The 24,028-nt window shown below is 51.5% G+C and overlaps 9 protein-coding genes across 9 annotated transcripts; 3 read left to right on the forward strand and 6 right to left on the reverse strand.

Moving 5' to 3' along the window:
• Positions 1-3,529: 3,529 nt before the first annotated feature.
• On the reverse strand, positions 3,530-5,377 carry VE01_05440 (uncharacterized protein). The gene has a single exon (XM_018274904.2). It carries the CDS (start codon positions 4,999-5,001, stop codon positions 3,619-3,621), a length of 1,383 nt encoding a protein of 460 aa, XP_018130662.1. The 5' UTR covers positions 5,002-5,377; the 3' UTR covers positions 3,530-3,618.
• Positions 5,378-5,448: 71 nt separating this feature from the next.
• On the reverse strand, positions 5,449-8,682 carry GUT2 (mitochondrial glycerol-3-phosphate dehydrogenase). Its single transcript, XM_018274905.2, has 3 exons — positions 8,252-8,682; positions 5,887-8,136; positions 5,449-5,818 (listed from the first exon to the last, which is right to left on the reverse strand). Exons 2-3 carry the CDS (start codon positions 7,838-7,840, stop codon positions 5,640-5,642), a joined length of 2,133 nt encoding a protein of 710 aa, XP_018130663.1. The 5' UTR covers positions 7,841-8,136; positions 8,252-8,682; the 3' UTR covers positions 5,449-5,639.
• Positions 8,683-9,317: 635 nt separating this feature from the next.
• On the reverse strand, positions 9,318-12,469 carry VE01_05442 (uncharacterized protein). Its single transcript, XM_059463703.1, has one exon. The coding sequence runs from the start codon at positions 12,108-12,110 to the stop codon at positions 9,423-9,425; it is 2,688 nt and encodes an 895-aa protein (XP_059319721.1). The 5' UTR covers positions 12,111-12,469; the 3' UTR covers positions 9,318-9,422.
• Positions 12,301-13,355, forward strand: VE01_05443 (uncharacterized protein). Its single transcript, XM_018274907.2, has one exon. The coding sequence runs from the start codon at positions 12,379-12,381 to the stop codon at positions 13,003-13,005; it is 627 nt and encodes a 208-aa protein (XP_018130661.1). The 5' UTR covers positions 12,301-12,378; the 3' UTR covers positions 13,006-13,355.
• On the reverse strand, positions 13,070-14,165 carry VE01_05444 (uncharacterized protein). Its single transcript, XM_018274908.2, has one exon. It carries the CDS (start codon positions 14,073-14,075, stop codon positions 13,143-13,145), a length of 933 nt encoding a protein of 310 aa, XP_018130666.1. The 5' UTR covers positions 14,076-14,165; the 3' UTR covers positions 13,070-13,142.
• Positions 14,166-14,284: 119 nt separating this feature from the next.
• On the forward strand, positions 14,285-17,610 carry VE01_05445 (uncharacterized protein). The gene is made up of 7 exons (XM_018274909.2): positions 14,285-14,812; positions 14,933-15,449; positions 15,506-15,800; positions 15,894-16,208; positions 16,264-16,352; positions 16,408-16,724; positions 16,776-17,610. Exons 1-7 carry the CDS (start codon positions 14,765-14,767, stop codon positions 17,364-17,366), a joined length of 2,172 nt encoding a protein of 723 aa, XP_018130667.1. The 5' UTR covers positions 14,285-14,764; the 3' UTR covers positions 17,367-17,610.
• VE01_05446 (uncharacterized protein) lies at positions 17,535-18,583 on the reverse strand. Its single transcript, XM_018274910.2, has 2 exons — positions 18,160-18,583; positions 17,535-18,077 (listed from the first exon to the last, which is right to left on the reverse strand). Exons 1-2 carry the CDS (start codon positions 18,373-18,375, stop codon positions 17,709-17,711), a joined length of 585 nt encoding a protein of 194 aa, XP_018130664.1. The 5' UTR covers positions 18,376-18,583; the 3' UTR covers positions 17,535-17,708.
• Positions 18,584-18,623: 40 nt separating this feature from the next.
• VE01_05447 (uncharacterized protein) lies at positions 18,624-20,143 on the forward strand. The gene is made up of 2 exons (XM_018274911.2): positions 18,624-18,812; positions 18,881-20,143. The coding sequence occupies exons 1-2, from the start codon at positions 18,792-18,794 to the stop codon at positions 20,084-20,086; spliced, it is 1,227 nt and encodes a 408-aa protein (XP_018130665.1). The 5' UTR covers positions 18,624-18,791; the 3' UTR covers positions 20,087-20,143.
• A 13-nt stretch (positions 20,144-20,156) lies between these two features.
• UTP25 (rRNA-binding ribosome biosynthesis protein utp25) lies at positions 20,157-23,407 on the reverse strand. The gene is made up of 4 exons (XM_018274912.2): positions 23,178-23,407; positions 22,325-23,124; positions 21,573-22,271; positions 20,157-21,523 (listed from the first exon to the last, which is right to left on the reverse strand). Exons 2-4 carry the CDS (start codon positions 22,540-22,542, stop codon positions 20,224-20,226), a joined length of 2,217 nt encoding a protein of 738 aa, XP_018130660.1. The 5' UTR covers positions 22,543-23,124; positions 23,178-23,407; the 3' UTR covers positions 20,157-20,223.
• Between the last annotated feature and the right edge of the window lie 621 nt (positions 23,408-24,028).

Below are 24,028 nucleotides of genomic sequence, written 5' to 3' on the forward strand. Positions count from 1 at the left end.
AGCCAGCATCCGTCCAACAGCTGCACCGCGCCGCCCGCGGCCTTGCGTGAACACCAACCCACCCACCCAGCGCTGGGAGAGAACAGCCTAAACGCTGGCCCGTTCGCCAAGGCGGTGCGGATGCGAAGTGGGCGAGGCAAGGGGGGCGCGAGAATTCCGCGCTTGGTGCGTGCTTTGGCGACGCGAGGCGACGCGAGGGTGAATGGATGAGTGGGTGGGCGATGGTGTTTGTGCGTGCTGGGGAGGATTGGGGAGGGGGGTGGGAATGCGATGGGATGTGTGGGAGGAAGGAAGGATGGATGCGATGGATACGATGAGTGAGCAGCACGTGATGCGCATCCTTCCCTGTGAGATTGACAACTTCAATGTCAGCGCTTACGCTCAGGAGACGATGGGAACAACACTGCAAGAAGACCAAGTCGAACGCGATGATGGATATCTGCGCTTTCACTGGTTGAGCGAAGCCGAATTCCCTGTTCTAATTTACGACTCAGCGAACAGCGGTCCAGTTAAGGGCCAGGAGATCGCGATGGCGGGCGCGTAAAAAAACGGTACCTGCATATTCTCCCGTTCTCATCAAAATCTAAAATCTATTTCCGTCTCTCTCCCTCCGTCTCCTCACGTCATCTCCCTTTTCTATTTTCACGTCTCCTTCCTCTCCTTCTGTCTCTCTAAGCGCTGCGATTTATTCCCTCGCATTCGGTCGAACCGACGTTGGGAGTGGTGGTGCTGCTGCTCCAGTCGTCGTCGCACGATAGCCGCCCACCACGCCCCCTAAGCGCCCGGCCCCCAACCAGTCGGTTCCCGCCCCGAAGCGCTGGGTCGACGCCCCCTTACGCGCCCTCCCCCCTTCTCCTCCTCCCCATCATCATCAGCATCAGCATCTCAAATCCCATCACGCTATTTCCGTCTCCCACGCGCCGCCCTCTCCCCTCTGCCCTCTCACAAGCCCGGTCCCCCCTAGCCGCCCGACTCTACCGAAGCCGCCACCAACCAACCAACGCACCCCTCGCCCCTTTCCCGAGAACCCGGACCGGTCCAGCCAACGAGCGCGCTCCCGTCCCTGCATCGCATCGGCGTAACGCCCGGGTTCATGCACGTCACTTCCCCACCCCCGGCGGCGGCTCAAGTGTCGATGTCGTTCATGCATGGCACCCCCGCGACCGATCGACCAAGGCCAACGGCTTCGCGCCCGTGGCGATCACCTTCTCCTTCCTCTCCTCCATGCATCTTCGATCCCCAACCCAGCGGCTCCATGCACCCCCAGGCGGCTCCATGCACGTCACCCCGATCGACGCAGGCCAACGGCTTCGCGCCCTGTAGGGGTTCACCCTGGGGAGTAGAAGTGACTACGGCGCACGTGCATGGGCGCTAAACCGGCGGACCGTGGGATCGGGTTCTGCGTGCTACTGTGCTGTGGCGGCGCTGGCAGGGGTGGGGTCGGCACTGGTTCTCGAAGCGCGGGGGAGGTGGTATGACGTCTGCGGGGTGACTGGTACCGTGGGGAGATGCGGGCAAGGGGGGGAGGGAGATGTGATAGTGAAGCCCCTTGCGTGCGTGTCTTGGTGGTGCGTGGAAGCTTGGGTAGGCGCACGTGGAGGCGGGGATGGGGACGGGGATGTAGGGGATGAGATGCAGTAGTAGCTGTGGTTCTGGGGTGGTCGAGACCGTGGACCCCTTTGTTGGTAAGGGACGGTATGCGAAACTGATGAAGGTTTGGGGGCGGCGGGGTGATTGGATGGGAGGTGGATTGGCCAATTAAATGGGGGGAAGAAAGTTTGGTAGGTTTTGGGGCGCGTGGGTAGGTTGGTTTGTATGTGATATTGTGCGTTGTTTTCTTCTGGGCTCTGTTTCATCGTCTATTCGCTGTGGGTTATTTTTATACGGCGCATAGGTTATCTCTTATCTTTGCCGCTGAGGGGGGGAGGAGATGAAATGAAATGTTTACTGGGCGCTTATTTGGAGAGCGGAATACGGGGAACGGAGGGGTTGAGTCACTTTGGAGCCAAGGGGTGAGGAGTGTGCATGCACAGAGCTTAAAACTTCTAAAGGGGGGGGCAGTCATATGATGTCTTGTAACTGATATGAGTTATGAAAGGTTATGAGATGAATTATGGTAATGCAGGTAATAATTGTTCAAAATCTTTTCTTTTTCGACCCCCTTTTTACCCCTATCTATTTATGATTTGTTTTTCCCCCTCAACACCCACCTCGTCTTTTTACAAACATAGCCAGAGGCGCATTCTCCCTCACTTCTATTTTCTAATTTGCAAAGTCAGAGTATACACACACCCACTCGTTTCTATCCCTATTTTTCTCTGGTGGGCTTTCGTGCCAAGTGCCGCAGCAGGTTGTGAAGAGCTCCGCCTATAAAATATAGACTAGTATCATACAAAGCCGTGTTCAAACCATTCTTGCTTGCCATTAAGAAAGGGGACACTCTTAGCATTATATATGGCCTAATCTATACATACGAGAACAGTAGTGAAGTCATACTTGCCGTATTTTTGTTGAATCCGAGGCGTGCTAATAGCCCCTATTAATCAGAAGGCAACAAAAACAATTTAGTATTCTTATAAATAAGACAATACTATAGTCTACCCATCTAATCACAATTGTGTCCTATCCTCACCCTACATTAGCGACAACGCATTGAATCGTTCATAATAAGTTTTGCAAATACTATTCGGAAAGAACGATTACCAAGCAAAACCTCCATCGCACCTTCCTCAGAACTTTCAGGTCTTATATATGGAAGGAACGATTATAAATCAAGGCCAGTCGTAGCTTCCTTGGAAATTTTAGGTTTTATATATAGAAGGAACGATTATAAACCAAAACCGGTCGTAGCTTCCTCGAAACTTTTAGGTCTTATATATGGAAAGAACGATTATCAAGCAAGGCCGGTCGTAGCTTCCTCGTGGGCTGTGTATTTTTACAAGACAACACGTTCGAGGCTAATGGTGAGAGTTGGATGCAGAAGATGAATAAATATCTAAATATGAGGAGTTATCTAAGGTCTTTATAGGGGGTTAAATATGAAACTCCGACATACATTGGTATAATGCGCAGTGAAATAATATAAGATACAACGGAAGCCACACACGGGTAACCACATACGGATAAGATGCCTCTCATACCTTAACTGCAGCAAGTTCAGGTGATATGTGCAGAATGTAAGCGGGAAATCCTGCGTAAAATTAAAAACGGGAGAATGTAATAGCAAGACTTTCGAGTTGAAAAATGGCCCGCCTCAAGTTGTAAATGCGCCATATATATGTAGTATGTAACCCCTATTTCAACTTGCCTCTGTACGTATATTAACATGATGAGCAGCAAAATGAGGGAAGGCCTAACCAGAGACACAGTGAACAGAGACAAGGAGGGTTATTCCGTATGCGCATGGAATAGGGGGGTCATACGTACAAGGATGGGGATAAAAGGGGGTTGGATATTGTTAACATTGAGTCACTTCTCATCAGAACAATCTCGTAAGAGTTGAAATATTCATAACTTGATATAATATAATATCTACTTCATCATAGCGTGGCTAGCAATTTTTTCAAATGTACAAAAAATACAACATCTCCCGCTCCCTCCCCTATCCGCTCACTTTATCTAAAAGCGGGCCAGAACCTTCGCCTCAGCCTCACCAAGCGCCCACGCGCTCTTCTGGTTCTTACTCCTGACCTTCGAGGCCTGCTCAGCAGTGAATCCCTTCGCCACAACAGCTGGGTTGTAACCCAGACCGTTAATCTTTCCAACCTCCTCATCCGAGACCTTAGTTGCGGTCTGGCCATCGGCACGCTCGTACACAGTGACGACAGCAGCACCACCAAGGCCAAGGTTGTGCTGGAGGGCAACCTTGGTTCCAGAGGGGACCAGACGGTTGTTAGCCCATCCACGAAGATGCCACACCAGCTCGGCGCACTGCGCGATACCAGAGGCACCAAGGGGGTGCCCCTTGGAAATGAGTCCTCCAGAGGGGTTGATGACGTACTTCCCGCCGTAGGTGATATCGCCGTTACGGACGAGCTCGTGGGCCTTGCCCTTCTCGGACAGGCCGAGGGCGTCAATGGTGACCATCTCGTTAGCGGAGAAGCAGTCGTGGAGCTCAACGACTTGGACGTCAGCGGTGGTGCGGCCGGCCTGGCGGAGCGCAATCTCAGCAGCAGCCTTGCTCATATCGTAGCCCATCAGGTCGATGGAGCTCCTGTTGAACAAGCTGGGGGCATCAGTGGTGAGAGCCTGGCCGGCGATGAGGACAGCCTGGGAGCGGAGGTGAGGGCGGGAGTTGAGGAACTCCTCCGAGACGAGGACGGCGGCGGCTCCTCCATCAGAGGTAGGGCAGCACTGCAGCTTGGTGAGCGGGCCGAAGATGGTGGGCGAGTCGAGGATCTGCTGGCGCGTGTACACCTGCTGGAACTGGGAGTAAGGGTTGCGCTGGCTGTGCTCGTGGTTGACGCGAGCGATCTCGGCGAAGTCGTCGTTGGACGCACCGTACTTCTCCATGTACTCGATGCCGGCGTTGCCGAACATCTGGGCCGCGCCGGGGGCGTTGGTGACGCCGCGGGTCTCGGCCATCATCATGGCACTGGTGCCGGTGGGGTTCTCGCGGTCGTTCCAGAAGCTCTGGAGGGAGCCGGGGTTCATCTTCTCGAAGCCGATGACGAGGACGCAGTCAGCGCCGCCGTTGGAGATGACATCACGACCGATGTGGAGGCCGGTAGAGCCGGTGGAGCAGTTGTTGTTGACGTTGTATATGGGGATTTGGGTCATGCCGAACTGGTAGAAGACGCGCTGGCCGCAGGTGGAGTCACCGTAGCAGTAGCAGGCGACACCTTGGTCAACATCGTCGTAGCTGATCTGGGCGTCCAGCATGGCTTTGACACCGGCCTCGAATCCGAGCTCGGTGTAGTCAACCTTTCCGCGGGGCTTGATGAACTTGGTCATGCCAACGCCGAGGACGTAGCATCTCTTGCTGGGGGCAGAGCGGACCATGGTTGCGGTTTAGGGGTGATGGAGGATGGGGAGAAGTGTTTGTGGTATTATTGTTTGGTCGGGTTTGAAGGAGAAATAGTTATTTAGGATTGGTATATAATGGTATGATCAAAAATGACGAACAGCGTCCCCTTTGCTACATAAATACCATAAGCTTAAGGCAATCTGATATCTGCCACGGCCGTTCGGTAACGTGGGGTCTCCATATTGCGGGGAATTTGGGGAAGTTGCCGAGGCTTGGTTAGACTGCCATTGTACATAGTAACCGCGACCGCCGGGTATACTTGAGTAGCCTCGCTTCACATGCCTTTCTATTCGCCGCTGGTGGCACAACGCCGTCCGAGTGACGATTTATGCTGGATAAATAAAAATAAAATGTTTAAATCTATCGCAGAATGGTTAGCCGGTCCCATGGTCAGCTATGCCGTAGTCAGTACACAATCAGTAGTCACGTGATTTATATTCTTATTCAAGGTCTATCTTCATATAAACACGCCACATGACATATCCGAGGTATTATTAATCCATTGCCATGGAGTATTAAGTGAATACATCTAACCTCTAAAAACACAGTATATACACCCGAAAGATCTATCTTTGGCATTCGACATACCCTTCCGCTCTAACCGTTGGATCTATCACTCAGATTTGGTCTTTCCATCGTCGGTTGTCAACGGCTCACTTGGCGCCACGTTGTGCCTCGAGTACATCTTATACTCGTCGGAGTCCTTGAACGCCAGCTTTCCGCTCTCAACAGCCTTACGTGTAGCCGAAAGCTTCGATTTAGGGAGTCCCATGCTCTCCAGGAATTTCAAGCCTTGATTCACATGTTAGATCACTAATCGATAATAACTAATCATTAACTGAGGGGTAAGGGGGACTCACTGTCAGTCCACTCCAGCTCCTGTCTCTTCTTGTCCCAGTTGAGCTCAGAGGCCATAACATCAATAACTTCCGGGAGCGCTTCGAGGGCGGCCTGGGCGTTGAGGAACGCCAGACGAGTGCGGCGAGCGATAACGTCGACGGCTGTCTGGGCATACTCGTGCCTAACGGCATAGCGAATCTCGCCATCGATGAAGGGGTATAGCGGGGACAATCTCTTGCCACGGACCGGGAACCTCTTCTCAGTGGGCTCGGAAAGGCCAGCAACGGTCCAGGCTCTGTCACCGTACGAACCAGTCAGGTGCTTCGCAACGTCGGTGTCGATGCCGTAGTGCTGAATCAGGTTGATAAACAGGGTCTTGGAGAAGCCGTGGGCGCCAATGAGTCTAACTTGATGAGTCTGGCAGGATCCATCAAGCGTTGCGCCATCGTCGATCTGGGTGCTTCCGCTGACGCATGGGGCGTTGAGAACGCGGGTTGGCTTCAGCTTGTAAGTGGTGATGGCTTCGTCAACGCACTCCTCGGCCATTTGACGGTAGGTAGTCCACTTTCCTCCAGCGCAGGTCAAGAGGCCAGATGCGGAGATATCGATGAGATGGTTACGGACGAGGGATTCGGTGTTCTTGGCCTTGGGGTCCTTGACGAGAGGGCGGATACCGGACCAAGCAGCGAGGACATCACCGCGTCTAACGTTGATGTCTGGGGCAAGGTAGTGACGGATCTCGGACAGAATCCAGTCGATCTCATCCTCACCAGCAATGGGGTTCTGCTGGATAGTAGTAGGGGCATCGGTGGTTCCGGCAATGGTGTTTCCCTGCCAAGGCAAGAAGAAGATAACTCTGCCATCAGAAGTCTTAGGGTCGATCAAGCCCATGTTCGACGGGCTGTAGTATCCGGGGAGCACGATGTGTACACCAGAGCTGGGGGCGACGATTTCCTTGATGCTGGGCTCGTCCATCTTACGGATGGAGTCGCAGAATGGGCCGGTTGCGTTGATAATACCTCTCGCTCTAATAGTGAACTCCTCAGCCTTCTTGCCATCCTTCTCGCGGACAACGTCCTTGACGCGTGCACCGCAAAGCTGGCCATTGGCATCCTTGTTCAGTCCTGTCACTTCAAGATGGTTTACAACAGTCGCGCCGTACAGTGCTGCGGTCATAGCCAATGAGACGTTCATCCTCGAATCGTTATGCGCACCATCGTAGTAGACCAGCGCACCAATGAGATCCGTCCTCTTCAGCATGGGGAAGGCATCAAGAGCCTTACTCCTCGTCAAGAAGTACGAGCTCTCAATTCCCTCGGACCCAGCCAAAAGATCGTAGGCCTTGGTTCCAGCCCAGTAGTATGGTGCCTTCCACCACTTGTCCAGCGGCAACATGATTGGGAGCCACGACGACAGATGGGGAGCGGTATCCAAGAAGTATTTGCGCTCGCGCAGAGCCTCCTTCACCAACTTGTACTGGTTATAATCCATCTCCCAGAACGCCTTCTCCAGGTATCGCACACCACCGTGCACGAGCTTCGTGCTCTTGCTGCTGGTACCAGAGCTGAAGTCGTCCCTCTCGACAATCGCGACCTTCAATCCACGAGTTGCCGCGTCCAACGCAACACCGGCACCGGTCGCACCGCCACCAATGACGAGGAGATCGTAGATATCGTCATCTTGGGGTGTAGTGATGGCAACCTCGTCCACCACAGTCGGGTTTAATAATGCATTCTTGACTGCAGTTGATGTAGGTGTGAATATTCCTCCGCTCCTCTTCAGATCAGCGATCTGCTCGTCTCTCGACTTGACCTTGGGGAACCTCGGCGGGAGCTCTCCAGGCGGTGGCACTGCCGCCGGTTCGAGACCCGGGATGTTTCGTGGGCGATAGGTGTAGTATAGGACACCGCCACCGAGGACAGCAGCTCCAGATCCGTAGGCCGCAGCCCTCGTGATTCTCGACCTGAAGGCCATAATTATGGCGATATATTAGATGGGATGGAAGTTGAAAGGGTCGTTAATTCCCGTTTCAATTATCGGGAAGTTTAGGCCGAGGCTGGTAGAGCCAATTCTAATTCGAAATAGAAACCGGTTCTAGTTTGCGTCTCCACAAACACGTCACTGACTCGCCATGTGCTGGGGAATGGGCTATCCAATTTTCAATCCGGCGTCGGTGGAGGTATAAGTAAGGATGTGTAGAGTAGTGTATGAATATCGCCTGTCGTTTCTCTTGCTAGGAGGGGCCAAGGGGAGAGAAAGCCGAATTCAAGCTATATATACGGTCAGCTCTGGACCCCTTTGTGATAATTCGATAGGTCGCCTTGCGTTGGACGAGAGAACAGAACGTGATAGTAGGGGCGCGGAGGAGATTGAATGTATACGTACGGACGGAGCACTTGTTACTCGTAGGATTATCAGCAGCGATAGAAGGAATAGCAGGACCACAAATGCCCCTCTTTAAAAAACCTTTGATGATCACAGCCTCAGAGCTGGTCTCAGTGGGGACCACGCCATATCTTATACCGTAGTGCGTCGTAGTGGCCCGGGTGAGGTTCGGTGGTGAGTCGATCGTTGCGCCCCGAAACAGGCACGGGCACCAACGAGGTCGGAGAGAACGGAGAAAGTGTACTCCGGTACAAAAATTGACTGTTGCAGGTACATCGGGTGAAGATGGGAAATAGGGCAAAATTGTGGAAAATAGTGGAAATCCCGGCTGATGCTCAAGTACCGGAAGCTGCCCCAAGCTGTACCCTAGTACGAACATTTCATTGCAACCGGCCTCAAATAACCCGCCAATTACTCCACAGAGGAAAGACATGAGGGGCCCGCCCCAGTTATAACCAGAACAACCAGCGATATTTTATCCGTACTCGGCGCTCAGGACATCAGCCGCCCATCCAATATTTTATATAAGCTTTTTATATCAAAATTATATCTGATATCTGACTCAGGCTGCGCCTCGATTATCAAAAAACAAAACCTAAGGGAGGGCGTAGGGGGGAGAAGTTAAGGGGTCGTGCTCCCTTGCATTGACCAGGTTTTGGGAGGCTCTGTTTAGAAAAAAATCAGCTCCTGATGACGTAGCGTGACGCATGTGAAAATATATTACGGAATATCGCTGTGTGACTCGAATTCGTCCAAACAAAGTCTTTGGGCAATAGAGATGAGAAATAGAGTGAGTCTCTATTGTTGATAATATATTCCATTGAGTAAATACGTTTTAAGAGGTGTGGTTTTATATTGTACGCGGTGTTGTTGAATATACACAAAATATATCATAAAAATGAATTGAGTCATAAAATATTTAAATAAATAAATAAATATACACCTGAATAATCATTAAATATATATATATATCTATACCCCACGATATAATATTATATAAATCGTTCCCAAGACGTGGTTTTAGGTAGTACGCAATGTAAACAAAATATCTCATAAAACGAATTGAGTCATAAAATATTTAAATAAATATACACGCGAATAAACATTCGCTCCCATATATCTATACTCCACGATATAATATTATACATATATACATACATACACCCACACATCATACCTCCGATACCTCCTCCAACTTATACAAACGGCCATCGACAAGATTCTCAAGCCTCTTCAACCCGCTCGAAGCTTTCTTAAGACGTATCGACCTCTTACGGGCTAATTCCGGGTTTCCCTCCGCACTCCCGAGAAGGCGCTCAATCCTCGTCACAATCTCGACTCTTTTCAACTCAACGCCGAGCAAAAAGTCCAGCATTTCACCGGTCTGAAACTCAGCACGGCGAAGGGAGCGTATGCCGTCAGTCGACGAAATCGGACGCTGCGTATCTTCCTGCTCTTCCGACCCCCTATGAGGCTCCTGCGACCCTGCGATCCGCGGCATGGCTTCAGACTGCTGATCAAGCATCATATGATGCTTGGATAGGCCCAGCTGGTCGCATATACTCTCGTCAATTTCCCAGCCCTCCTCCTTGGCACGGTCGTAGGAGTGCATGGCACCAGCCATGTTCTGCATTTGCAAATATCCCGTGATAAGAGTATTCCAGGTGATTTTGTTTGGATCCACGCCACGCCTCCTCATCATCGCCACAAGCTTCTCGGCAGCGCGGGGCTGACCTTGTGTCATGAACGCGTGCACCAGGATAGACCATGTCTGGACAGTTGGAGAGACCATCCGCTTCCGATCATTTGACTCGATATCCGTAGATTGCGCCTTTACCCCAGAAGCTTCGGCGCCAAGCATGTCCCCCAGGATCTGAGTTGAGAACGGCAGCGTATCTCTGTCTTTCCCCAAGGCCTTGATAAAGGCATTGAACACGTTAACTTCCGTGGCGACATTGACAAAATCAGGATGTCCAGCATCGACAAGACCCTTGAAACGGTTGTAGAATAGAGGTAGCTCAGATTGCTCGACCCTGCAGCGTATCACAGTCGACACCATGAGAGACAGTGTCGCACAATCGGGGTGCATTCGTCTACCTTCAGCCTCAGGGGATAGTTTTCTGTCGAGAGTGAAGTATTCCGGTGCCAAGTCCTCGAGGGGAGATAGTTCAAAGTACGTGCTGTATAACAACACCATTCGCTGAAATAACGATTCAGATGAAGCTCGGGCTTCATCTCCACGTAGATTCCGCGCTTGATTTTCGTGCAAAAGCAGCATAGCATGTAGCAAGTCCGTTGCTACGTACTCGTTCCTAATATTATTCGCCTTAACGCCATTCAAAATATTCTCCAATGCTTCTTGGTCCTTGCGCAATTTCGCATTATGCAGGAATATCGAGTATGTGTGATCCGAAGGCTCAATGTCGTTTTCTATGATCATATCATAAATCTTCCACGCAGTCTCGTGATCCCACGATTCAAAGGCATTGTGAGCCAGGATAGTGTAGAAGATGATACTTGGCCGGATGCCCCACTCGAGGAGGAGTGAATAGATATGCGATTCGGAATGGATTGCGTCTGGGTTTTGCTGGCTGCACCTCAAAAGTGTTGCGCAAATACTCGTAACTCGGGGCTCTGTAAAGTCTACTACCTTATCGCGATGCATCGACCCTAGTAACGTCACTGCCGAGTCCGTTGCTCCTCGTCGTGCCAAAAAATCGGCAAAATGCAGTCGCAGATTTGGATTGACCTCCTGGCCCCGTCGGCTCAACGTTTCAAGCAAAGTCTCTGCCTGAAGACGGTCCGCATGTTTGCAGATATGGTATATAGCGTAACTCGATATGCGGACTTTACTTGGTATAAACTTGGTAAGTAGATTGTTGATCGCTTCAAAAAGCACGGCAAAGTTCTTCGATGTGATAGGCGAACGGCTCTGGCGGTATAGGTGATACTCGACGATGTAGTCCAGACTGTCCTCTATACAAGCCCTATTGGGAAGCGGGTCGGCCAAAGTGGTAGCCACAAGGAATTTCAAGGCATCGTCTGGTCTCTTGCACAAGATGTCCAGCATTAGTCCCGGCCAGTAATTTCGCCGATATTTGCGAGGTATATTCTTCCACTCAAGCTGTAAATCGTAGACATCCACACTTGGATCGAAGTTGGCAATCGATTCCATCTGTCGAGAGCGTTTCGAGCCATTGCCACCCTGCCTGCCTTGGTTTTCATTCCGCCTCTCTTCGAAGAAAACTTCCCAATGCCGACCGAGGTATTCTCTGCTCTCCTGTATATCTTTGTCCTTTCGATTTGCTTTCAAGAAGTCGTTTAACATGTTGAGATGCGTCTCGTTAAAATATGGCTCTGTAACATCCTCACGAGTGAGGTTGGAGGATTCATCTCGTCTTAGAGAGGTTTCGTCGGTGGTCTCTTGATGTAGATGCTTGAGGGTAGAGCGGTCTTGGCTGCTGCCAGCAATATCGCCTGTATAGGTTTGAGGGTACGATCTCCTATTATCAGCTGGTAATAGAGCTGGCAGCTTTGTTGATGTACGAGTTATTGTTGGCCCTCGTCGGCCATCGATCTGTTCATAGGAAGCCCCATATTGTGATTGAGGATGGCGAGTTCTGTCTCCCGAAGGGGGGGCTTGTCGGGCAGCAGCACTAACACTCGATGACTGGCCGTGACCGTTCAGAGGCTGTGCAATAGGACCCTCTAATCTTACACTGGCAGTGCTTTGAGCCCTCTGTCCTCGACGGCTTCTTGGCCATGCTTGCAGGAGTCGCGGTGCAAGAAACGGCAGGATGTTAAGATCAGCTAGCGACAAGCCTGCCCCCAACGGGCTATGACGGATTCTGGCTGGCATAAAATATTGAGCGACAAAGCATCATTCCATTCTTGTAGAGAGTTCGCTATGAGGTTCCCGGTGTTGATTCGTATTGCCGGTTGGGTTGAAGCCGTCAGTAAAGCGAGGCTAGAAATTCAAGGGACGTCGGCGGCAGAAATTAAGGTTTCCGCGCCGCGATTGGGGCGGCTTGGGAACCTTGAGGCTCTCTCTCCAAAATAAAATCCACACCACAACCCGCGCAACGCGACACAAAACAAACAGACAGGATTATTTAATAGTTCATATCATGTCTGCGGCACACAGCTCACTTGGTGCTGCGGCCGATGAGCGCAAATCGCGCCTCGCAAAGCTCAAATCTCTGAAGCGCAAACAACCTAGCGACGAAGACGCAGCCCCAGCATCACCCCGCCGCTCACCCCCAGGGTCACCAGACGTCTCGAAGCTCCATCTGTCAGGGCGCAATTATGATCCGGAAACCAGAGGCCCGAAGCTTGGGTTTGAAGCACCGCCTACACTATCTCTTGAGAAGGATACTCTCGAACAGCAAGCAGCGGAGGTTGAGGCCGAGATACGCAAGAAAACGCAAGAGGAAGAGCAGGATGACAAGGGCGTTGATATCTTCAAATTACAGCCTAAGAAACCCAATTGGGATCTGAAGCGCGATCTGGACAAGAAGTTGGAGATCCTTAATGTGCGAACCGACAACGCGATTGCGGCACTGGTCAGAGAGAGGATTGGGCAGGCTCAGAAAAATGCTGGCGATAAGCCTGGGGCTATTGCAGCAGCAGCAGCTGACCAAGGCGGGGATGAGATTGGTATGGAGGGTATCGCGCTTGTGGAGGGCGCCAGACTGCGCGAGCAGGAGGAGAAGCTAGAGGAACAGCGAGAAAAGGAGGACGAGATGATGGTGTAACTTCATGAGCGATGTATTATAGCATTTTCAGGCGTCACTGGCGGGGAATCATTGCACGGGGGGTCTGGCGTCTAAAGGTATATCATTGCACTATTGTGCTGCAAAGAAAGCTGCTGTGGAAGATTGCAATTAATTATTTATCTTCCCAAAGCTTTGGTTAAAGCCACCCGTTGGCTGAATGGACTTAGAGACCGTTCTACACGCGCATTCCTGGGGCTTCGTGACCTTCTAGGGGGTGCCGTTTCTGCTTGGTTCTCACGATATGCTCTTGTGTCATTGCGGCCATTAAACTCCCTGGCCTGCCCCGCATCCCTTCTGCCTGTAGTGTCGACAGGTCCCGTGCGTTCCGTACTCCTCCTCGGGGGCTGGTATTGCTCATCATCCTGTTTTGGCGAGTAGGCTCTTCTCTGACGAGGCGGCGTTTGGCTTTGCGAATACCTTCTAAGTGGCTCCTCCCTCAACTTATCACGCCTTGGTGACCTGGATCTACTCCTTGAAAGTGACGAATAGCTGCTGCGGGACCAACTCCTACTTGTCTGCCGGCCTCTGCCGCTTGGGATCTCGCCCTCTTCCTTCCTTCCATGGGCCCGAGAAGAGCGAACTTCGTCGGCTTGGAAACCGGGAGACGGGCGACGTCGTTTCCTCTGATCCCGTTTTCTGTCTTTGCTGGGTGGCGGTGACCTTTCCGCATTTGTAGACACCGTTGAAACAGACACAGAAGATCTCGATGAAGTCGACCTTATTCTCTTAGGCTCGCCCTGGTTGTCAAGATCATGGCTGTCGCGGTCTCTCTTTCGCCCACGATCCTCTTCTAGCTTCTTCTTTGCTGCTTGTTCGTCCTGCTTGCTTTTGCTCCCGGGTAGGTCTTGGGGCGCATCGTTCGTAAGTTTTGGAACTAATTTTGGGTTGAACAGTTGCTGGGTACGCGAAGGTCTTGAGACATATGGGCGTTCTTGCGCAACAGCCTTGCACTCGTAGCTATAATGCCCTCGTTTCAAGCATTTCTGGCAGAGAGTAGATGGTGTAGCTTTGGACGGAGCGCCGATCGTTGAACCTCTGTAAGAGTTCATTGGGCAGGTTGAATTGGTCAGTGTAGAGGTGAATTTGCAAGTTTGCGATGGCTGAAGTGAATACAATTTGTCTTTTTTTGTCAGTCGCCGTGAATGTCTCTGAACTGTCTGGCAGGGAAGGCTGGCTGCCTTAAAGCCTCGTGCCGCCGTACCACAGGTATAAAGGTTGCAGGGATCCGAGGCGCTAAAGACAGCCTCGACGGAGCAGGATCAAGAGAATTACCTTAACCTCCTGGAGTTCATGCATAGGGAAGTTGAGCTTGCTCCAACTATCCCAACAAAATACCTTTGAATATCAGGGCATCAAGGGGACGATTCGCCTATTACGTTTTGGAGGACTCGATAGCCTCGACGACTGTGTTGGCGCCCGTTCAACTTCAACAAACTGGGGCACAACGCTGTACCATCTCGCCAGACACAGGGCAAACGACAACCTTCAGGCTTCGACTTCACTTCCCCTCCGCCAACGGATGATCAACTACACATAAGAAAGTTTTACGATTCCTACAATGCCTACAGGCTTTCTTTCCTTCCAAACGGGCGACGTCGATCACAACCTGCCCTAATATAATTCTGGAGAAACTGTCGACCCTCGCACTCATTCACTAAGTACGAATCGATCCGTGCTCGACTTGTGTCTTTATATCACGCATCTAGTTGAAGATCTGTAGCGCGTTATTCACATCGCTATGGCCTCTGCGCCGCCAAAAGCCGAGAATCAATTGTCGTTTGCTAAAGTGAGTTGCAACATTCCTGCCCTGGAGACCATTACAACCCCTCACATGCACATCATCCGCCTTTATCAACATAGTTTAGCTCGAGTCTACAGGGATAGAACAATCACTAACTATTACTAGGTTGCTGCTTCCCAGGGAAAGGAGAATACTGCATTATCCTATGCTAAGATGGCGGCAGCGAACCCCGCACGAAATGCTCCTTTGTCAGAGACAAATGAAAGTAGTAACAAGAATGCTACGGGTAGTTCGAGACAACAAACAATCAATGGCGGAACAAAGTCGGATGAACAGGCGAATGCTGATGAGAAGTTGGCGGACACATTCAATTCGATTAGCCTAGCACCAAGCCTTGTTGTAAACGGATCAGGCACAGATGCCGATGGAGAAGAAAGAGACATATTTGGAGAGGGGTCTGCAGAATATCCTTTTCAACGCACTGATTCTGGATCAGATGCCGGGACAAAGCCACCGAGCCTTGATGGGAAGAGCATCACCTCTGGGACAACATTTGCCTTGGACGAGAAAGAATCGTTGCGGCCAGATGATAGTGCCAGTGTAAAAGCAGCTGAGGACGATGATACGTGTTCAGGCCGTGGTTCTATTGTAGCTGGTTCCCGAATCGGGTCAGAAGCTGCCGGTAAGCCAGACTTAGTTTCCCTCGATTAAGCGCATATTCTCTAATTCAAATCATAGCTCGCGCATATCGCGCCCAAACACACGAGATTGCAGACAGGAGGGCAGTACTCCCGGTTCTCGAATCACGAGCCCAAGGAATTATGACTCCTCAAAGCGGTTCATCTGGGCCCCCAGTAGCTGGTGATCTCAGCTTGAAGCCTCTGGCCAGCCCTGTAGCAGCTGCAGAAGGATTTAACCTTTTCTATAAGCACACTCCTGACGAGAAGCTTATAGAGGCTTTGGAATCGCCAAAGGATCGCATATTTTTGTTGCGACTGGAACAGGACGTGATAGAATTTGTCAAAGATTCGAAGTAGGTTTCTCTCCATCTTAACACTTGCAATTCCCTTGAAGTTTGCATTGGTTGGATCTAATATGTTGCACAAACTAACATGACTTCGTCTAGGGAACCTTTCATCGATCTACCACCTTGCAATTCATTTTGTAGAATGCTAACCCACAAACTGGCCGATTATTACCATATGACCCACCAGTTTGATGCTGTGGCAGGATCAGTCCGTATATTCCGGACGCCGTTCTGCCGATTACCGCAGTCACTCACGAGTATTTCAAATCCTCCAACTACTGGACATACACCTCCTCCGACTGTTCCCGCGATGAAAATTATGCGTAGGGGGGGTGACAATGGAGGTAGCCCTTCAAAAGCCACCTCTGAGACGGGCAGTGACGGAAAAGACAAATCTTTGTCTGCAAAAGAGAAGTATGCTCAATGCATCTATTCCAATTGCTAAGTTGATGACACTAACAATTTCTAGATTATCTCGTGAGGAACGTGAAGCCGCATATAACAAAGCCCGAGAGAGAATTTTTGGAAACACAGAGAAGAGCGGCGATGCAACTCCAGGTAAGCAAGCGGATGCATAAAATTGCTGCTACCTGTGTATTGACTATAAATATAGATACTGAAGATGGCAACGATATCTCGCGATCCAGCTCGGTTTCTGGGAAAGCTAAGAGAGGAAAGATGGTTAAAAAGCATCGTACGGATTCCGAGAGCTTTGATGTCAGATCTCAATACACGCCCTTCTTTCCACCACAACAGCCACAACCGTGGACGCCTACACAGCCTGGAACCATAGGTGCCCCGCAGTACACCAATGTGCTGCAGAATTCATTCTCAGGCCCGGCAGTGCCACAATACGGCCCTACTCCACCACACTTCCACCCTTCCATGGCTGCTGGAGGCGCGCCTACAGCTTATCACCAGATGCCACAGGTAAGCCCAACTAATGATGTACTTACAACTAAGATATTGACGTCCATGTAGCAATTCCCAAGGCCCAGCCCCCCCAACTACCAAAACCACGGCGCATCCGTACCTCCATACGGCGGTCCTATGATGCAAAACTCTCCTCAGCAGGCAGGGCCATGGCCTCCGATGGGCTATCAAGCACCCTTCCAGCCTCGCGGACCCATGCCAGCTGGACAGACAATCCCATACGCATATGGACAACTGCCAAGCACCATCAACCCGGCCGACCCCAAAAGTCAGCACCCAATACCAGGAAGTTTCAACAGGCACGCCTTCAACCCCAAGACCCAGTCATTTGTTCCGGGCAACAATGGGGCCCCGATGCCGCAACCTTTACCCCACCAGGGATCACCCCACCTTCAGTATACTGGCTATAATACCCCTCAGCAATTCGGCAACGGCGTTGGATATAACATGAGCCGCCAGAGCTCTAATGCATCTTTGCCATCCTATCACGCATCACCACATATGCCGCCGAGGCCCATGATTCACCAAGGGATAATCAACAACCAAATCCCTGTTCCTATCCCGAATCAGAATAACAACCATCTCCCACATTTTGGCAACATGGGCCCCTTGCCCCCTAAGCCACCACCAACTGCCTGAAGAATTTGGAATTTAAATTGGACCACAGGCGAATCTCTTGTCAATGATGGCGTTCGGTAGTACCATAGATGGAGCTCGCATAGGGAATGGTGTCAAAAGGGGTCGCGGTGGGCTATTGGGATGACGGATCACCCTGCTACTATGAATAAATGGAAGATTGTGAAATCACCTTAAATATGCATCGCTATGTGACTTGGATATGTTAATCCACAATATCAACTTCCATGTGAAATCTAATCGATACAATTGACGCCGTCCCTAATCCGTACATACAAAGTGCCTTGCACTATTCCCTTCCAGTATTGATACACATTCGCAGAACATCATTCCCCTTCAATACACTCAGATCTTTCCACCCCACCTCTTCTCCACACCCTTCTCCCTCTTCGGGTCCTCAATCTCCAAATCCCTCAAGTCAGCCACCATCCTCTGTAGGTCCGCATCGGCATCTGGTCTGTACCGCGTAACCTTCATAATATTCTTCGCTGTCATGTCGTTTACCTCCTGGCCAGCCTCTTGAACCCTAGCCAACGTCCTTGCAGTCATGGCAAAGCGCATATCCTTTGGCCCATCGACAAGCTCCAGGATCGCTGATGGCGCCTGATCGCCCTTTAGCGGCTCGATGCGCAGAACCCTCGTGTATCCACCCGGGCGTTCGGCGTAACGTTCGCGAAGCGGTCCAAAGAGTTTAGGAAGCAGGGAGTGTGGTGTCTATCTGAAATTAGCCTTTTGGGGTCCCATCGTCTCTTTGCAGCCCAGCCGTGGTATCGGGGTGGGATAGGGGACTACTTACGAAGAAAATGCTCAGCGCTCTCCGCTTGCTGGCCTCTGTGTTCTTCTTCCCCAGCGTAATTAACTTCTCAGCTAACCGCTGTGCCTCCTTTGCCTTCGGCCATGTCGTCTGGATGGATTCGTGTGTGAAGAGGGAGGTGACCAAGTTACGGAGAAGTGCCTGTCTGTGTGCTGATGTGCGCCCGAGATGGCGATATTTCATGCGTCCTCCAGCCATTACGGATTATTCTGACCCTCCAGGTCAAGTCCTCGCAAATATTCTTCCGATGGGCGTGGTAAAGGATCTCGCGGGGGTGTGGTGCGAGGGAGAGTCGTTGGGACGGATGCGTGGTATGCGGCTCGTGTGCCAAAAAATGTATTCGATATGTCGGGATTGAGGTGAGGGACTGCCGCGATTTTCTTGGCGTTCGGGAGAATTTGGCGAGGTTGTTCCGGGGAGCTACCAAGCTATTGATCCCGACGTCACTCATTTATATTTCTCCCACTTCAATGATTCAATGATTCAAAGACTCAATTGGCAGACAAAATTATACGTCAGGCTACTATATAGGATCTGAAACTCCTGCAAAAATACAGCGGCCGTTCCGCGCCTATATAAGCTCTACTACCCACATCAACTACTCTAACGGCACGATGGGATTTGCCACTGGCTTCGTAGGTCCCCCAATTGCAACCCCCACTACATAAAACCTCCCTAGAAAAATTCTAACAACCTCTCCCAGACCAGCGGCGTAACTCTTACTCTCGGAATTGCCTACCTCACCGTCCTTGCACACGAGCGCAACCGCAACGCGCAAGGCGCAAACCTACGCACTCAATCCTCCCTCCTCAACACCCTGCTCCTCTCCGACCCGAGCCTCGCCTACTCCGCCCCCGACCTGGAGACCGGACGCACGAGCCGCGCGACGCTCGTCGAGACGGCCAAGGACCGCTGGAACGCGGAGATCCAGAACGCGGTGCGCTGGGTGCAGGGCGCCGAGTGGGGCAACGTGAAGGAAGGGATGGAGGGTGCGGTTGCTAAGGCGCTGGGCACGGGCCTGGAGAAGTCGAGGGAGGAGATTCAGCTTGCGGAGGATAAGGCGGGGCCAATTGCTAGGGAGGCGATTGAGAGGTCTAGACAGGGCGCAAAGATGGGCTTTGATGGCTCGAGGGTTGCCGCTGAGAGGGCGGCATCGAGGGCGCTGAGTGCGACGAGCGAGAGGGAGTTGAAGTTTGAGGGGAAGACTGAGCATGGGTTGGAGAATGCGAGTGCGACCGCGAAGGAGGTGTGGAAGAAGGGCGTGGAGAAGTCGCATGAAGTTGCGGAGCAGCTGAGACTCGGGGAAGAGTCTGTTGCCCACGCTGTAAGGCGTGAGTTGGAGAAAAGCGCCGAAGCGGCCCACGAGATTGGCAAGAGAGAGGGCATTTATGGAGACAAGACAGAACACGGCCTCGAGAATGCGGGGCTTGTGGCTAGGGAGGCCTGGAGAAAGGGTGTTGAAAAGGGACGTGAGATCGAGAAAGGACTGAAGCTTACTGAGGCGGCGACCGAGAATGCTGTGCGGGGCGCTGCACGCCACGGGGCTTCAAAGGCTGCGGAGGTTGCAGAAGGACTGAAGCTTACTGAGACGGCCATCGAGAATGCTGTGCGGGGCGCTGCACGCCACGAGGCTTCAAAGGCTGCGGAGGTTGCGGAAGGACTGAAGCTGACGGAAGAAAGCGTCGTTGGTGCAGTGAAGAGGACTGTCGGACGCGGCAAGGAGGTTGTGGAGAACGCCATGGGGAGGACGAGTGGACACGAGGAGGCAGATGGGTTGACAGATGTGCAGAGGGCCTTGAAGCAAAGGTACGACGCAGCCTCCCCGCTGAACAAGTCAGTCAGGGAGGCGTTGGCGGAGAGATATAAGCCAGTTGACCAGAAGTCGAATTCGAACTTGAGAGGTCTATGATTTGTCACGCGGTAAGAATGTATAACAACGTTACTTGAATTCAAGTTTATCAATGATACATTTTAAGGTTGCCCCGAGTGATGTTAGAGGTTATACAGCACCTTTATTTAAACGTAACACCCACCACCCCCTTCGCTCTACAGGAAATCAAACGTATCCCCCTTCTCCATAACCATCTTCTCCACCCTCTCCGTCCCCGCAACCCTCTCTAACTTCATCACATCCCACTTACTAAACACAGCCCTCGCGCTCCCCTCACCCACCTCCAGCCTCCCCTCCTGCACGCTCCTCCCCAGATACCCGCCCACAATCTCCTTATAAAAAATCGGATTATCAGGCAACCCATACATAACCACCTTCCGCACCCCGCGAATCTGGTACCTCCTGAAATGGTGGGCTCGCTCCGTATACAGCAGCACGCTGTGTCGACCAGTAAGGAAATGCGAGCGAGCGCGCGCCACTTCGCGCACGGAGGTGTACTCGGAGATGCAGCCGAAGGAGAGGGTAGCCGTCGTCGGCGAGGAGGAGAAGTAGTTTCGCACGCGCACGAAGTCGAGGTAGCTGGGTATGAAGAGGAGCGTCCCGGCGGAATCGTGCTTATGCCTCATGAGCGCTGGGACAAGCGCGGATGTGAAGTATGTGAAGCGCGCGTCAGGCTCGGCGCTGATGGAGGGGGCGTCGATGCGGGAGAAGGTCTGCTTCACGCGGAGGCCGAGCTGTTGTAGGGCGCCTTGGTGGGTGGCGCCGATGCGGACCTTGCCTCGCCAGTTGCGAGATTTGGAGTGGAAGAGGGCGTTTAGCTCGGGGGTGTTGAAGGCGGAGAGGGCGATGGTCTGGCGGAAGTAGCGTGCAGCATCATCGAGGTACCAGCTGCGTACACGAGAGAAATCACAGCCGTGAGCCTCCTTGGGCTGCTGATTCATGTGCGAGAAGATGTACTCGACATGCTCCCAGTTCTGCATTAGGAGCGCATCGGCTTGGTCGACGATGACGAGCTCGATGGAGCTGAGGAAGTCGTGGTCGATTTTCTTGGAGTCTTCGGTTCCGATGGCCATTCGTAGGCCGAGGGGACTGGCGAGGATGATATCGGAGTTGTAGAATTGGGAAAAGTACTTTACGGTCTTGCGAGTGAACTTCAGTCCCAGGCGGAACATGTCATCGTCGTTTCCAGCGAACAGTTCTCGGAAATCTTCAGTTTTATCATCTGAGAATTTCTCTTCTTTGTCGACGTATGAATCGTCGAACCGCTTCCTGTTTTCTTGTTGCTCGGGCTCACATAATTTGTTGATCATGTTCACCATCCGCACACAGGACTCTCTTGTCGGCAGGAGCATGAGAACCTTGGGCCTTGTAAAACCCTGATCTCTAAGATCCAGATCTTCGTTGCCCTCTTCCTTGGCGAGGCGAGCGTTGTTTTTAATCACCTTATCTCTCGTCCTGGGTTATGTTAGTAGATAGCATATGGATAGATAGGTGGGAATCGTACTTGAAGATGTGGTTGACTGCGTGCAGGCACGTCAAACGGCGGAGGTTCTCAGCGTTCGCTGCTGTCCTATCGCAGAATAATATATCACGGTAGTTGAAAATCGAAGCCGCCATGTTCTGCTCTAGCGGATCGAAAGAGCCCCTTTGCTTTGTGACTGGGTCAATAAGCTTCTTCTTCAAGACGAGCCCAGCAGGACCGCTAATCGCCGCAGATAGTGTGGCTTGTTCTGGGGCATCTTTCTCTGGAACAGCAACGACAGCCTTTCCGACGTTCTTCACGATAATTTTTTTCGGCGACCACACCCCGTTCTTCAAGTTGTTGAGTCTCCTCGAGAGGACATTACTGTCAGGGTTGGCAAAATTGGCTTCAAACGGATCGGAAGCATCCTCGTCATCGTCCTCGTCTAAGGCGCCTTCCACTGCAGTCTCCGGCCCTTCCTCCTCTTCGTCCACGTCGTCGACATTGGTAATCTCTTCTTCATCCTCGCTATCCTCCGCCACCTGCTGCCCAGACGATGTATCGAGCTTACGTCGCTTCGCAGCCGGTGCTGAATCCGCCGCAAGGCTTTGCAGGAGCGCAGCGTAAGGCTTCACAGCCGAAGCCTGGACAATGTCGTCGTCGTCAGACATCTCCTCGTCCGAGTCCTCTTCCTCAGAAGCCGACTCGTCCGAATAGTCCTCGCTGTCGCTTTCTTCCTCACTATGCGGCATTAGCAATCACACCACCAGTATGCCAATTAGTATCAAACTTACTCTTCCTTCTTCTCCGCTAACCTCGCACTGTCGAATATCGGCTTCCCTCTTCCTCTGCCTCTGCCACCTCTACCTCCTCCTCTGCCTCCCCCTCCGCCTCGCGCTCCACCACGGGCTCCTCCTCTTGCTCCGCCTCTGCTGCTACCTCCGCGACCGCCACGGCCACCTGCGCTAAACCCTCGACCTCGAGCGCCGCCTCTGTTGCCGTGAAATGCCATTGTCGGATGTGTGCTTGGGAAGCTTGCTTGGTGCGCCGCGATTAGATTCTCAGAAAATTATTGGCGATAGCTGGGGTCCCTGGCGGTTTCTTATCTTAGCGTCTTATGGTGGGCGCCCGTCAAAATGTCATTCTGAGCTGGTTCAAGCAGTTCAAGGGAGGCTTCCTTACCACTCTAAAAGAGGAATATGATTATTTTAAATACGGAATAGGGTATGGCTAGATTTACTGGATAAGTGGCATCTTCAAGAGCTCAAATCACCTACATCTTCATATAAGGTCACATGGGATCGCTTCGAGGCTCTCGCTGCTTCCAAAGGATATCGACCATGGCATGGATGATATACCATGGCCATCAGCGTTGTGAAACTCAAAAGGTATTTACAAGAAAGGCATCATCCATTCGAATCATCATGTCTTGTTCTCGTAAACCAGCCCCAGTATAGCATAAATGAATGAAACAACCAACAGACTAGCGTCGCAACCACATCAGAAAGCCATCACTGCTACCCTTCTCGTACTTTGTCGCTCTCGAGGAGGCAAGACAGCGTGGAAAGAGATTATACTCTCAGTTTGGGCAGCTCTGTGGCGACGTTAGTGGGAGCTCATTATCTCTCAGGGAAAGTGAAGCCTTACAGCACCGCAAGAGCCGCAGGCCTTGGTTCCGTCACCGGCAGCACCGCACTTGGGGCATGTTCCTGGGTTCATTTTGAGATGATGGTATTCGAACTTGATCGTGAGAGGATCTTTATTGAGTTGTAGGATGCTGTATTGTTCAGGTTGTGCGTGGATATGTTCGGTTTGCCGACGAAGAGAAGGTGGGGGAGGAGGGGTATATATACAGCATTATCTGGGCGGGGTATTTACTTTGGTATGATAGGCAGGGAAGGAACGCTTGATGCTCGAAATACAAGACAGGCAAGGGCCGGGAAAGACGAGGCAACACTATAATAGCCACGAGACCACCAGGCTGACTTTCATCCTATGATTTTTGCTTATTTTGTCGTACTTGTCTGACGCTGCCTTGTGAAAGTGGGGGTTGGTTCCAAATGTCGGGCGTTCTCGAGTTCATTCAGTAATGGAATGGGTTTAATAGGCGGATATGCTCAATAGTAGACCGATTTATAAGTTTAATATGGAGAAGAGATATTATTCTAATACATGGATTAGTTAAGGAGAAAGCAGCCCGTAAGTCTGTACTTTCATATAGGAGGGGTCGAAAGAATAGAGCCAGGCCTGAGGAATGCTAGCGTTACTCCTCTAGTTTTCCCGTTACTGGCTGGATTCTTAGGTTATTTAAATCAAAAGAAAAGGAATAGCTTGTAATCCCCATAATACCCTAATAATAAATAAATTCGTTGAGTTTATTCCCAAATATTAACGTCAGTCGTTACTTCTCGGGTCGTTCTGGCTGGTATCCTTCTCCGTTATCTTAGCGCGATCAGGGCTTAAATTCTTGGCACCCACAGCAAAAGATTGACTAGTAC

This window comes from Pseudogymnoascus verrucosus (assembly GCF_001662655.1).
Source record: "Pseudogymnoascus verrucosus strain UAMH 10579 unplaced genomic scaffold scaffold_20, whole genome shotgun sequence".
NCBI classification, from domain to species: domain Eukaryota; kingdom Fungi; phylum Ascomycota; class Leotiomycetes; order Thelebolales; family Thelebolaceae; genus Pseudogymnoascus; species Pseudogymnoascus verrucosus.